The sequence below is a fragment of the Anas acuta genome, chromosome Z, assembly GCF_963932015.1.
Source record: "Anas acuta chromosome Z, bAnaAcu1.1, whole genome shotgun sequence".
NCBI lineage: Eukaryota > Metazoa > Chordata > Aves > Anseriformes > Anatidae > Anas > Anas acuta.
The window spans coordinates 25,366,569-25,381,853 of NC_089017.1; the positions used below are offsets into that span (position 1 = coordinate 25,366,569).

Below are 15,285 nucleotides of genomic sequence, written 5' to 3' on the forward strand. Positions count from 1 at the left end.
TGAAGTATTTGGATGAAATTGAATTTGACTGACAACTTAGGTTTCTTAAATTCTACCACCCTAGGCTTGTACAAACGGCTGAGAAGGATAAGTAATGGTAAGCTGAATGACTAAATACCATCATGCCTAAAACCTGTAAACTTAAAACAGGCTCAAGCAGTTGACTTCTCCCTTTTAAGAGCACCATCTGCCAGATACCTCAAGGCACTACAGAAATACAAAACAATTTAACTATCATCTACGCATTTGGGATTATTATGAACTATAATTATGACATTATTATGCAAGTTACATTGTGTTGGTTAGTCCACACAGAAGAATTCTGCGCAAAAAAAGATAGATATGCAGTAATCATGACAAATGACAGCAATGAAAAGGTAACATGACAAAACCTAAATCAAACTTTGTTGGGACCTAAAGGACTTTTATCTACAGCAGAAAAGAATGTGGAACATAAAGAGTTCTCTTTCAGATCCAGTTGTGGTCAAAACAAGTAACAGATATCAGAATAATCATACAGAATAACCATAGATTGCAGGCTGAAAACTCAAATTTTTTTTTATAAAAGCTCCACTTAGAAAGCTTTACACAGCACAGGTTATTGCATTACAGAATGATAAATTCTTATAGTTGTAAGAAAAAAGCTTTCATGTGAACAATCTGAAAAAAATTTGCTTAGAAGGCAATGAATACTAATGGCCTTACCAAACAAACATGCATAATAATGGGGCAGAATACAACACAGAGCAGGTATCCCAAGTTTCATGACAAAAATTTACATGGTAAATTAGATGAAATAATGAACAAAAATATTAAAAGATTCATTAAAAGTACGAAAATAAACAAACTGTGGGACACACAGTTATACACGTAAATTCAGAAGCAAGGATCTGTTAAGATTCAAAGACCATATAGATGTCAATTCTGTAAGTATCAAGAACACTTGAAGATATCAAAAAAAAAATTATCCAGCTGTTATTTGATCTCTTACCAATGAAATGATAGGAGAAAGGGAGAGTGCAGAGAGGAAAAGAAACAATACCTTACATTGTCTTCTACAAGGCTCTTGTCTGTCACCCCTGGCCCCAAGCAGGAATTGCTACAAGTCATTAGCAAGGGCAAAGACTTAAATCAAGGAGCTGTTAACTCTCATTTAACACAGCAATAATCCTTATGTTTAAATGAGATTAAACACTACACTCACCACCCCTCAAAACTGGCAATGAAATTAGGCTTACCTTGTAGTAAAACTTCTTGGCTAGCGTATGCACAAGGATGAGTTTAGCTGCAGCTGCAGTGCCATACAGAAACACAGAAACATAGAAATGGGTATACCAAGATAGAGACCGTCCAATGAGAGAGACGAACACTGCCACAATAACCACAGTTACTAGTGTGGAGATCCAACTTAACAGTATTAAGCCAAATGCAGTAAATAATTTCTTCAAGTTACTAATAACTGTGAAGAAGAAGAAAAAAGTTTAATTCAACAGTCATACCTATTATTTTTAAATACTATCATCAACATTAAAACTACCCTCAGCATAATTTCTGTAATGACCACATGAAGTCTGTATGAGAAGTGCACTCTGCAGATTTCTTTACAGAATGGTCTTTATATCACGTAGCCTACTCCTTTTACAGTCTTCCTCCCTACAGGATTAATTCCCAGACAACTAGTCTATTTCCTAGGTTATCATATTCCCAATAATAAAAATTTGTCTAAGGAATCAGTGGAGACTACAATCTAGAAGGTCTCAACAAATGTCAGAGTTGCTTTTCTTCTAACTTTTTCATATTCTAAAAATGCTTTCTGGATTTTTTTTTATTTTATTTTATTTTAATGTGTGCTCCTATGCTTCAAATGAAAATGTATAACTAGAGAATTTAAGTTGTTTTACACCCTTAATTAAGTATTGATATAATTTTTCCTGTTTGTGTTGTTATGTGCTCCAGCATATGGCCAGGAGTTCATGAATCATATTTCTGAAGTCCTACCTGTATTAATAGAACAAAGAGTTTATACAGATGGTAGGTGAACTTTCTTTTTCCCCATATTCAGATCTTTAAAAGATTTAGTTTAAATCTTCATGAACAGATAAAAGATATAGTTGTAATTCATAAATGCTAGACATCTAGGCCTGTAATTTCATCATCATAATGATTCACAACTGAGTTTTCATCTCTTAAAACAAAAGTAATTCCTGCACACCTGAAGTTTATTCCTTAAGTTTATCAAATCAGAGAACCATCACAGAAGGTTGTGGTTGGAAGGGACTTATGGAGATCATTTGCCATTACCTCCTGAGTACTTCTTGATCTACTAATTATTATTAAATAATAATGTGATTGATATCAAAACAAAACACTAGACTTACCTCTGGTTTTGGGCTGGAATACTTTCTTGCCTAAGTAAAGAAAAGCAATTGCTGCTATTATGCAATTCATGATGGTGCCAACACGAGCAGGGTAAGCCAGGACAAATAAGCCAAGTACATCAAAAAATACAACATTTCCATGTCTATACTCAAAAGATTTGGCCAGCTTATCCGATGTTGCAAGGTATTTTAGGACAGCTAGAATATTGTCACCTATTAAAAAAGCAGATACACAACATAACTGTATCAGGGTTGATGAATTAGCACATAGCATTCTTTTATGTACTTAAAAAAAAAAAAATGTATTGAATTATCCAAAACATGAGAAATGAACATGCAACTGATTATTCTAAATATCTATTTGATCATAAGCAGTGCAAAGTATTTTCATGAGGTAATCTACACAGTTCTCCCTAAAGTAAGTACACTTGGAAAGCTTCATATATTTAAATACTACATCAATGAAGGGAGAAAGCGTATCTTCAGAATCAGATAATCATGGAATGGTTTGGAATGGAAGGGATCTTAAGGATCACCCAGTTCCAACCCCCTGCCATGGGCAGGGACACCTCCCACCAGACCAGGTTGCCCAAAGCCCCATCCAGCCTGGCCTTGAACACCTCCAGGGATGGGGCGTCCACAGCTTCTCTGGGCAGCCTGTGCCAGTGCCTCACCACCCTCACAGTAAAGAGTTTCTTCTAAATGTTTAATCTAAATCTTCCGTCTTTCAATTTAAAACCATTACTCGTAGTACTATCTCTACACTCCCTGACAAAGAGTCCCTCCCCAGCTTTCTTGTACCCTTTTCCAGTACCCTTTAGGTGCTGGAAGACTGCTACAAGGTCTCTCCAGAGCTCTCTTCTGCATGCTGAACAACCCCAACTCCCTCAGCCTGTCTTCACACGGGCGGTGCTCCAGCCCTTTGATCAACCTCATGGCCCTCCTCTGGACTTGTTCTAACAGGTCCATGTCCTCCTTGTGCTGGGGGCCCCAGAGCTGAATGCAGGACTCCAGGTGGGGTCTCACAAGAGCAGAACAGAAGGGGGACAATCATCTCCCTTGACCTGCTGGTCACACTGCTTTTGGTGCAGCCCAACATATGGTTGGCTTTCTGGGCAGCCAGTGCACATGGACAGCACATGTTGAGCTTCTCTTTAATCAACACCCCTAGGTCCTTCTCCTTAGGGCTGCTCCCAATCCATTCTCTGCCTATCCTGTTTTTGTGCTTAGAATTATCCCGGCCCAAATGCGGGCCCTTGCACTTGGCCTTGTTGAACCTCATGAGGTTCGCACAGGCCCACCTCTCAGGCCTGTCCAGGTCACTCTGGATGCCATCCCTTCCCTCCAGTGTGCCAACTGCACAACACAGCTTGGTGTGATCAGCAAGCCTGCTGAGGGTGCACTCGATCCCATTGTACATGTCACTGAAGACGTTAAATAGTGCCAGTCCCACTACTGACCCCTGAGGAACACCACTCTTTATGGATTTCCACTTGGACATTGAGCCGTTGACCACAAGTCTTTGACTGTGACCATCCAGACAACTCCTTACCCACCCAATGGATAAGGCCCATCCATAAAAAACACATTTGTCCAATTCAGAAACAAGGATATTATGTGGGACAGTGTCAAATGCTTTGCACAAGTCCAGGTAGATGATGTCAGTTGCTCTTCCCCTATCCACCAGTGCTGTAACCCTACTGGAGAAGGCCACCAGATTTGTCAGTCACAATCTGCGCTTAGTGAAGCCATGTTGGCTGTCAACAATCACCTCCTTGTTTACCATGTGCCTTAGCACAGTTTCCAGAAGGATCATCTCCATGATCTTGCCAGGTACAGAGGTGAGGCCTATAGTTCCCCAAGTGTTCCTTTTTTCCCTTTTTAAAAATGGGGGCTGTGTTTCCGCTCTTCCAGTCAGTGGGAACTTCGCCAGAATGACATGACTTCTGAAGTCTGATGGATAGAAGCTTAGCAACTAAATCAGCCCGTTCAGGACACGTGGATGCACCTCATCAGGTCCCATGGATTTGTACACCTTTGTGTTCTTTAGATGGTCTTGAACCCGATTTCCTACAGCAGGTGTTTCATCACTCTTACAGTCCCTGCCTTCACCTTCTGGTGCCCAAGGCAAGTCTTCACTCCTGCCAGTGAAGACTGAGGCAAGAAAGTCATTGAGTACCTCAGCCTTCTCCATATCCTGTGTAACCAGGTCTCCCTTTTAATTCCAAAGAGGGGCCACAATTTCTCTAGTCTTCCTTTTATCAGTGATGTACCTATAGAAGCCTTTTTCTTGTTGCCCTTGATGTCCCCGAATAAGTTCAATTCTAAAAGTGCTTTGGCTTTCCTAACTTGATCCCTGGCTGCTCAGACAGTGTCTCTTTCAGCCCATAAGCAGTAGACTTCAGGCCTCACCAACAGAGGAGTTTCATTTTCTGTTTACCTTCTTGCTCTTGTCCCTGCCCCCAGTAGCTAACTCCATGTTTCACTATGAATTACCTGCCTTCCTTTTCCTCAATGACAGTAATGTAAGGAAACAAGGAAGTTGTTTTCTTTTGTATAGGTACAAACCACCTTCCTGCCTCTCATAATACAGCCAAAACCACATGTTTGTTTTGCTTTATTTTTAAGCTGCGAAATGTTTACCAAGAAATGGTCTCCCTAACCACTATGAGCAGTAAAATCAGCTTTCCAACAGAAATTTAGAGGAAAGTGTTATTTTTTATCTTACAGTTGTGTTGGTGCAAATAAACATTTAAAGCTCTTACTGATGCTGGACCCCTCAGTGGCCTTCTATTAGCTTACAGAAGACAGTGGTCAAAAACCTGGAGCTGCTTAGGATTGTGTTAGTTTTTCTGAGAAACTAAAAGTTTTACTGTAACTTTCTTTACTGAAATCTGTGAAATAACCTTCTACACATCCAATCTGTCAGTAGAAAATCAATGTTATTCGCCAACAATCCACAGCCTATATACTGCTATGTTAGGTCAATTGAGACTTATTCTAAATGAAAAATCTCTACTGGCAAGTTGATCTCTATGCTATCTACTTAACCATAATCCTCTCATGACAATCATTAATCAATAAGGGGAATTACCAAGAGAAAAGGAATGACAAATGCTGAACAATCAGGTATCAATGAATGTAATTTACTCAAATGGCCAGATTACAACCTTAATTAGATTCTACAATTACTTTCAAATCAACATCACTGGATGGTGACAAAGTTTTCTTTTCAGAGCTCCTCAAACATATTCCCTATGTATTTTAAAGGCATGTGTTCAGTTAACATTGTTTTCTTACCAAGATGGTCAAGTAGTTCTTAACATTATAAATTTATTGAGATAGTAGCCTTACATCAAAATGAAGACACAACAATGTAGTCCTACTTTAAGGCTTAGTAGCTATTACTGAATTTTTGATAGTATCAAGTAAGTCAGTAAGTTATTGAAATCTTAGAAATACCAACCTGCTCTCTGAATCGAATCTGTTAAAATTCTGTCTGATGTGTCATATTTTGTATGATAAATATAGCCATTTTCAATAAAAGCCAGGTCTATCCCTACAGAAAGAGGAAAAGCAAGAGAAATTATGTAAACCTAAAAACACAAAGCAAGTGTGAAACCTCAGATAAATTTCATGTATAACACTGGTCTACTTTGTAACACATGTACTTTCCTCAGAAATTAACAAATCAGTCTGCTTTATGGAAGACTAACCAGAACTCCACCTGGTGGACTCCAAATTAAACTCCAAATTAAAATGTGTCCTTCCTAACTTATTGATTACATGACATCTGTACAGAAATTTATGTCTCTTTACTGGTGAAACACATGGAAATTCTTAGCCATGTCAACTTCAGAAGAAACAACATGTTTGTTTTCCAAATATTTATTATTAAAACATCAGTAGAGTTCCACTGTGCAAAAAGCAGTACTGTAGAACACTTTCTCTAAATGCCAGCTGTATTCTTTTTACTATGGATTTGTAAACAGATTTTTAGATAGCCAGTCCAAAAGTTCTACAGATGCCCAAATACTTTGTAAAGATAAAAAAAAATATATATTCAGCACATCCAAAGTGTGCATACACTCAGTTGCATATGCAAAAAGCTCTTGTCAGCAATCTGACTCCTCAAGATTTTGCAGAGGTTTAACAAATCAATTCTACCAGTGGACAAAGTGGAACAAATTACTTCTCCAGCTCAATTTTTTTATGAGTTTAGAAAAAGCTAAGGTTAGGGTGAATTCATTTACCATTTATGAACCAGGTACAATTCCAAACAAATAACAGAACAAATTGTAGAAAGCCAGCTATTTTATGTTCTGTGGTACATTTCTAGCCTGAAAAGTTTAGAATAAGTTTTTCTCTCAAAACCAGTTCAGAAAGATCACTTTTCTTGGAAGTAATTCCAATGGCAACTCACGCCAGATAGTGAGGAACATTTACTTTTTTTTTTGCATTACGTTTGTTCAGATATCATTTTTTGTTTCGCGTTTTTTTCGACTGAAAATTCTCTACAGAATGGATAAGAATCTATAAACCACACTGCAAAACCAAAAAACTTTCCTTCACTGTCTTGTGTTTAATTACACCCTGGCCTTCCACTCACTCCTTCCCCCCCAAATAATGAAAGTTCATTACTTACTAAGTCACTGTTTTAAAAAAAAGCTGCTTTTAGTTTATTCACTAGTTTTTGTTGTTTGTTTTTTTTTCTCATTAGTTATTTAATTCCTGCAAGCAAGTTATTAGCACCATTACTAAAGTGTTTAAAAACAAAGTATTTAAGTGTACTGCTATTTCCTGGAGTATTTCCCTAATTTTTAGACTAATTTTCTACCACGTAGTTTCTTTCTGGAAAACAGCAGTCTCCAAAAACATTCTTAAAAACTACATGGTACAGGAATGCTGAATGCTATTGCCTTAGGAAAAAGACAGGAAAATTTTCTCCCAGACTACAACCCAAACCAAAGTTGAGGACCTTTACATAGTGAACAACAGAACAGTCTACTTGTTATATACTTAGATAAATAGACATGCCTTCTGATACCATACCTGGAACATTACCAAAGTCCCTGTAGATCCGGAAGTCTGTATCTGCTGGGATAATACCACTCTGAAAGATTTCCTGTGCCACTACAGAGGCAAAGGGATGTTTGGCTGCATATACATATGCCTGTACCAACCACGGATTTTCAGGTCCTAACAAAAGATGAGCAGAAAGCTCAGAACAATTATTTTTTGAACTTCAATTAAGATAACCTTATTGTAACAACAACAACAAAAACAACACATAGGAACTCGCTAGAGTTGTAATGCTGTTACCTCACAAGGTATACTAAGTTCATTAGTGTCAGCTGAAGCACTCACATACTTATTTAGTCACACTTTGAGGGGAAAATCATGAATGCCTTGGGTGTTCAGTGGCAAGGTAGATACACCATCTACCAAAGACCAAGCAGAAACCACAACCCTTAGCAGAATTTCCAATTTATCATCACAATTGGATGATAAATCCAATTAAACACAACATTCTTTATCACAGATAAAAATTCTTTACTGAACAGTCTCTCCATCAAAGCATTCAATGCAAGTAAAAAATTAAGCAGCCGCAGTAGTAGAAGGAAATCTGTAGTCCAACTAGGATGGAGCAGAAGTATAACAGCAGTGTATGTGATAAGTTTTGCTGCTCTCCAAGCAGCAAATGGAGTTCTAATGCCAACATCTCTCTGCAAAGATTTTGGAAGAGTTATGTGAAAATTAAAAAAGCATATGAAAGTATGAGTATGCAAGAGATAAGAGATATAGAAATCTGTTTTTTCCTTACTACCTTGATGTAGGAAAGAAATACAATTTCCTTAGTTCTGTTCTACACAGGTTTCCCATCTGTAAGGGAACTTCTGCTGCAGTGCTTTACCCTACATGCATCTAAAGATGCAGAGCAACTTACTTGCTACAGAGGGTTGATAAAGGGCATAGCAGTTCTCTTATCTTTTGTTTGTGAGCGACTTTCAATACTCTTTTAAGTCTACATTATCTCATGATCAAATTATCCCAGTGTAGAAACTGGACACAATACGTGCTCCTACCTGTTTGAAAAACAAGTTCTTTTCCTCCTACACCTGCTGCCTCCAGGTTAATAAAAGCTCTAATTGACTTGGCCCACTCATGTTGTGTAATGAAGCCGTGACTAGCCTTGATGAAAAACAAAGAAAATACAGGTCAAATCTCTTCCATACCAACCTAAGTGTTATTTTCCACCATGTATGCTTATAACTCAAGGTTAAACAAGGCAGCCAGATCACTCACAACACAAACAAAACAGAACATCAAAGTATTCTAATTAAATTAACATAGACAACAATCTTAATCTATTTCTCACTTTTACAGCAAATATATTTTTCTCAGAATGTTAACACTGGCATTAACTAATATATCAACAGATTAAATAAACACTGTACTTGCAGTTACTCTTTCTTTTGACAGAGTCTTAATTCACAGCTTTGATACACATTTTATAATTCCGGCATATTCTTACCTGCAAAATATTTTCTTCTGCTCCATTAAACAGGAATATGACAGCATGCTGCAAGGGTTCTGATGATTTTGAGAGAGTGTAAAGTATTTCAAGCATCACTGAGCAGCTAACAGCATCATCACTGGCACCTAAAAACAACCAGCAGAACAGCATGGTTTACAACAAATGCACAGAATTGCAACTAACACCTAAGAAGACGAAAAGACTTTGTGTCCTCTCAATCATTTAATCTAACCATGGCATGATTGTGTCAAACTTTAGTCTATTTTCTGCTACAGCTTGTACCTGGTATTTATGCTAGTTAGAAGCAACAGCGGAAGAAAACTAATGTTCAAAAGTAGAACAAGTGATGTACAGAGTATCAAATCCAGTACTACTCTTCACAAGATCTAGGCTAACTAAGCGCTAAACAGAAAAATGGATAACGATCACTTTGCTTAAGATCAATATGAATAAACAAGGACATAACTTTCACTTACAGCATACTCAAATTACAAAAAGTGAATTTTTATTAAAGTGAATATTATTTTGTAAACGTAAATGTAAAAAATGAAGCCACACTACTCATGCTAAGGAATTCTATGCTGCTACAATGAAGTTTAGTAACTGGACAAATCTTCCAAGTAATGTACGGCCAAGATCACAAATTAAAGCATACATCAAAATTCATATCTTTAAAACATTCATCAAGTGAAAATATGCATTGCAATGCAGTAGTTTCATGATTGGATGCTGTCTACCACCTTTCTGGTTTTGTTGCAGAAAGACCTTTTTTGCTTTGACCTCAGTGGTCTGTTCACATTCCTCATCCACCACTACCCTAGAATGGACCCAATTCCTCACACCTCCTCCAACACACCGCCCACCAGTTTTTTGTCTTGATTAAGTTACCCATCTTTTAGCCCTTGCCCCATTTCCCTCACTCTAGTGCAAGCCATAGCATCTCCCTACCCCACTCCAATCAATCAAACCTGGGAGCAAACAGAGAACTTTAACATCATTCCTGTTGGCCTGGGCTGTATAGATAATGCCAGTTTGCACTGAGATGATGACTATGGTTTGTTCAGCATTATTTGCCACAGTATGTATCAGCATGATATTAGGGAAGGCTCATTAGCTGCTGAAACTGTTTAAGGTATATATGAAACAAGTATCTTTTCTGGAGCTCATAATCTGGAAAAAGACATGCTTGCCCCTTCTAAAAAAATAAGTGAGCATTCTTGATTTAAACAAAAACCTCAGTCAAAATTTTATTGTATATACATACTTTAGAATAAACAAACACATATACAAAGAAAATGTTTCCAATGCACTGGTTAGTTAATGTAGTTCTCAGAATACTTCACTCTGCCAAAGGCTTTCCAAAAAGCTCCAAAAACATATCAAATTTAAACTCCTCATTATATTGCTCCTGAAGTTTATCCATAGCCTACTCTTAGCCTCACCAAGCTCTTTTTATCTAACATGTACTGTGATGAGAATTCAACAAGAAAGTGATAAGCCCTGCTGAAAAGTAATCACTTGTCTATCTTACTGTGAAGCTAGGAAAAGTAAAGGACTTATTGGTTTCAAAATGCACACACACACCAGATTGAAGCAGCCACAGTCACACTTAAAACAGATTTTATGGCAAATATCAGTAATATAAGAAAACCATGCCATAAGCCACATCTATACCAATACTTGCAAGGGTATTTCCACCTCCAAGTTTAATTGAGAAGAGTCAAATAATACTAATTTCCATTTAGATGGCCTATCAGAACAAGAGAAATATGTTAGGAGCTTATAGTTTATATGTTTCCTTCACAAGCTTTTTTCCTCACCTGCTTCTTTAGTTAGAAAGAGACTAAACATCGAAGCTCAGACAGTTTACTGAGCTATCTTTACTCTTTTTTTGTTTGTTTGTTGTTTAAACTGTTTCCCTAATACTGCACTGTGCTGTACTATTAGCAAAAGTGAGATGTACTTGCCTTGCTTTCCAGGAAATGATACACAGGAACATTAGTGGCAACAAAGATAACTTTAAATGTCTGAATACCAAAATACTTGGTAACGCTTTAAAACGATTGAGGGATACATTTGTGAATAGCCCAAACTAAGGTAAGGGTGTGAACACTAACACCCAAAGGAAACAAATAAAAAACTTTATACAGACTTGATATCTTTTCCATCAGCACACAATTGGGCTCATGGGCCATTAATCATGCCAGGAAAGCACATCTATAAGCATCAACATCAGATTATCTATTTGTATCTGATTCATCATGTATACTACTCATTGAAGTATACAAGAGTCATACTGATTTGGGTTAAACTAACATTTTCAGTAATTAAAAAAAAAAAAAAAAAAAAGAAACTGTAAGCGAAGAACTTATAGAAATACAGGAGAATAGAAAATAAAAGGTTTGTTCTTATAGTATATAAAAGTTTTACTACAGGAAAATGAAATAGCATTTCCTCACTGCTGTTGTAAAGCGCTGCTTTTGGTTGAGGGCAAGCACACAGGTTGATTTCTATCTCCTCCACATATTCTGTACAACCCTATACTATAGGAATCATTAGTTTTCTGGCATTACTGTGCAAGGCTGGTGAAACATTTCACTGCCTGAACGAAAGTTATTGATGGATGTATAACCCTGTGCAACAACCCAAAGAAACATGCCGCTTACACAAGACATCAATCTAAAAACAGTTCTTATTCATCATTACGTTATACTTGTGAAGTATTCTTTAAGTCTAGGCAGTCATGTTTAGAACATAAGTGAAGTAATTACAATCAACACAGTTCCTAAATCACAGTGAATGTGTAACAATCACACAGTTATTATACTTAATTGGAACTCCATCTTGCCTAAACATGACCAGAGGAGAAAAAGAAGTCTTCTTCTAACACTACGTGTTAACAGAAAAAAGGCGCAAAGAGTATAGCAAATGTTTTGTTTCTCTAACACTCAACTCATTAATTCTCACGTCTCATCATTAATAGTGATTACTTTTGTGTGCTAAAGACCAAAAAGGTTGCCTTCTGAAATAGAAATACAGTGCAGGCTGTAAATAAAAAATCTTAAGTAAAAACAGCACTGTCAGTGACTGAAACCTATACATATTTTTCGTCTGCAATAATTAACATATACTTGTGGCTACGAGTTACAGCAAATGTTTTTGTGTGGTTTCCAGTTCCATACCTTCCTGGCAATATTAAACCATGTATTTGCCAAGCTGTTTACACCCATGTTGCAATAATTCTTTAACATGATTAGATTTATAAAAATGCAGTAGGACAAGAATGAGAAAACACACAACAGTGAAAGTAGCAGTAAGAGACATACATATCAACTTAACTTTTGATCACTGCAATTATTTTTTTAGTCAGAAGCTAGGAATGCAGAAACTGTATAGCATATGGGTACAATAATAAAAATTTGAGATAAGTGTGATACCAGCTGACACAGGGAAAAGGAGAATAAAATAGATTGGTTTGTGGGGGTGGGAACAGCCCCCAGCATGAAGCATCCTGTTTAAGGAAAGCCAGGTTTAAATCAGTACAGAAGTATGGAAAGACCTGAACAACAGGTATCAGGAGCACATGCCTAAGAAATGAACTATATTAAAAAAAAAAAAAAAAAAAAAAAAGGTGGATTCAACCTAACTTCCTAGAAACCCAAACATAACATCTATAATTTGCTGTCTACCAGAAAAGAAAAATTAAAATCTGAAACATGCTGACTTTTAACAGGACCAACTTCCACTCTAAGTACTGAATTTTACTGAAATCAAGCACAGAGTAATTGACACACAGAGTGTCCTGGCACATGGCTATGACAGCACTTGGTATGAGACAACAGTGAGCCAAGCTCAGTGGCTCATGTGACACAGAGGGATGGAGGAGCATGTGGACCTACCTGGGGTATTTGGTACGGAATCAAAGTGACAATTGGATAAGACTGCATGCTCAGCTCCATTTCGGGGTTCCAGCTTCACTACCACATTGGTTATGTTTGCATAGTAACTAGTAAAGCCTCCCAAAAAGTCAATGCTGAAGGAGCCTGTCGGCCTCTGTACGTCTACAGAGATCTTGTGAGCATCTGTGCTTTCAGTTTCTATCGCCCTGATTTGTTCTAGGAGGTAGTTAACTGCAAGAACTTCATTCGCCGGGCTTCCAACCGTCCTGGGCCCAATCGCTGTTAAGTTGTCGAGGTACCCCCTGCAGGAGAGACAGCACACGTTCAGCGCCCGCACGCTTGGTGCTCCACACACAGCCCACCGAAAGCTTTACACTGCCCTGCCCACCTCCAAGGCTCGCTCAGCGCAGAACCCGACCCGCACGCCAGCCAGAGCCCCCAGCACGGTGCGGGGGGGGCTGTCCCGGCCGCTACCTGGCGCGGTGCGCGCTGAAGTGCGGGTTCCCGCCGCGCTGCGGGCGGCTCAGCAGGTGCCGGTGCGCGACGTGCACCAGGCCGCGCAGCGCCAGCAGGTACAGCAGCACCACCGCCGCCGCCCGCCGCTCCGGCAGCGCCTGCGGCCGCCGCCGCCACCCGTCCCGGCTCTTCCCCGCGGCGCAGTCGCCGTCTCCGTCGTCGTCCTGTCGCGGCGGTGCCGCCGGGCGCCGGTCGCGATCGCGCTCCCCGCCGCTGCCGGCCGCGCGCAGCCGCCGCACCGCCGCCGCCGCGCTCCGCTCCATGGCCCCGCGCGCCCGCTGCGGTACGGGGCAGGCCGAGGCTCAAAAAGGAGCGGCGACACCGACCCGCGCCCCGCCGCGCCGTGCCGGGGGAGGGGAGGGGAGGGGAGGGCGGCCGGGACGCGGAGCCACGGGGCGGGATCACGGGGGGGGAGGGCGGGGCAGGCGGCACCCACCCCCTCGCCGCGGGGCGGGGTGCAGGCTGCCGGGGCGTTGGGGCCGTTGGGGCCGTTGGCGCCGTTATGCCGGCAACGGGCGGCGCGCGCCGGCGTCTGAGGGGGGGGTGCCTGTCCCGTCGGGAGTCTTGGCGTTAAAAGCGTTAAAAACATAGCAGCAAGAAAAAAAGTTAAACCGACAAAAGCATGAAATCAGTGAAAAACATCAAATCAGTAAAAAAAAAAAACACCAAATCAGTCAAAGCACTGCGAGCCCCACACTCGGGAAGGACGGCGCCTGGGGCGCACGGACGCGGGCTCGGTCCCCTCAGGAGCCGGGGGGGGGGGGAGCAGCCCTGCGGCGCTCCGGGGCCAGGAGGGGCGGGCGGAGGGGCGGCTTGTTTCGGCCATGGCCTCGTAGCCCCTCGCCCGGCTGGCCCTGAGGGGGGAGAGGTGTCCCTGGTGCCGTGCGGTGCGCTCAGGCAGCGGAGCCCGGGTGCACCCAGCGTTACGGATAAACTCAGCACTGCTGCCTGCAGGGAGCTGCCCAGCAGCAGTCGGGATACCCTTCGGGACAAAACAAAAACAAACAAACAAACAAAACAAAACAAAAGTCTGAAGGAGTGGTGCCTTAAAATGGGATGACTATGCTCTTTGCCGCATCCAGGTGCTTTTGTAAATTTCCATATTCTGGTTCACTGAGTTTTCTCCTTCTCTTCATTTCAGATTCATCAAGGACAAGGTTATGGCTCACAGCCCTAGGTTGTGTTACTACATCTGAGACCCAGTAACACAGTTCTGGGCCGAGAGGTTTGATTTCTCTTTTGTTCAGTTTTTCTTCCTGCTTCATTTATTTTTTTTTTTCCACTTATCAATGCTACCTCTCTCTTCACAAGGAGATGGGATCAGGAAAAACGCATGCCCAAACTTGGCTCCCAGAAGATTTTACACGCGAAACAGCTCTACTCTGAAAAGTTCCAATGTAAATGTTTTCTCAAGCACGCAAGTGCGTAATCAGTCCAGGGAAATGCTTGCAACACAAATATGCAAGCCACCCTTTGAAAATGCCATCTTAATAATCTGCATAATGACAAGATATTAATACAAAGAAAAAGATGTGATGTTGAAGAAAGATGTGGCCAGGTATTCAGTGTAGATCTGTATTTCTCATTTGAAATTTTTAAGTAAGTCCTAAATCTGTTCCGAGAAATCAGACCAGGAATTAAGTATGGACTTTCATCTTGTATTTTCATCTCATGTAAAACACCATCAGTGCTAAAGCACGGGGGGCCACCAGTCCTGAAAAACTCACCTAGGCAGCTTTATGCAGGGACTGTTCCTCTCCAGGAACACCAGTTGCTGAATTTCAATTTGACTATGTTAGAACAGGCTCTGCATTCTTGATTTCAGGGGTAATGTACACTGTGAGAAAACAGCAGCTAAGCATTATTCATTTATTTTACCTCTCTATATATTTCAGGATTAGGGCTGTAAAAGAACTTCATCCTTTCCCTTTCAGTGGTCATTTTTCTTTCATTG

General features: G+C 40.3%; 1 protein-coding gene across 5 annotated transcripts in view; it reads right to left on the reverse strand.

Moving 5' to 3' along the window:
• The window catches only part of ERMP1 (endoplasmic reticulum metallopeptidase 1), a 42,188-nt gene extending 28,489 nt beyond the window's left edge, over positions 1-13,699 (reverse strand). For all 5 annotated transcript variants that reach the window (XR_011091003.1, XR_011091002.1, XR_011091004.1 and 2 more), the window contains exons 1-8: positions 13,290-13,699; positions 12,816-13,117; positions 8,914-9,041; positions 8,465-8,570; positions 7,431-7,577; positions 5,845-5,937; positions 2,379-2,591; positions 1,239-1,459 (exon numbers count right to left, since the gene is read on the reverse strand). Coding sequence is in view for 1 of the 5 variants with exons in the window: in XM_068665840.1 (XP_068521941.1) it covers positions 1,239-1,459; positions 2,379-2,591; positions 5,845-5,937; positions 7,431-7,577; positions 8,465-8,570; positions 8,914-9,041; positions 12,816-13,117; positions 13,290-13,594 (1,515 nt within the window). In the remaining 4 variants the exon portion in view is untranslated. The remainder of the gene's footprint in view (positions 1-1,238; positions 1,460-2,378; positions 2,592-5,844; positions 5,938-7,430; positions 7,578-8,464; positions 8,571-8,913; positions 9,042-12,815; positions 13,118-13,289) is intronic.
• Between the last annotated feature and the right edge of the window lie 1,586 nt (positions 13,700-15,285).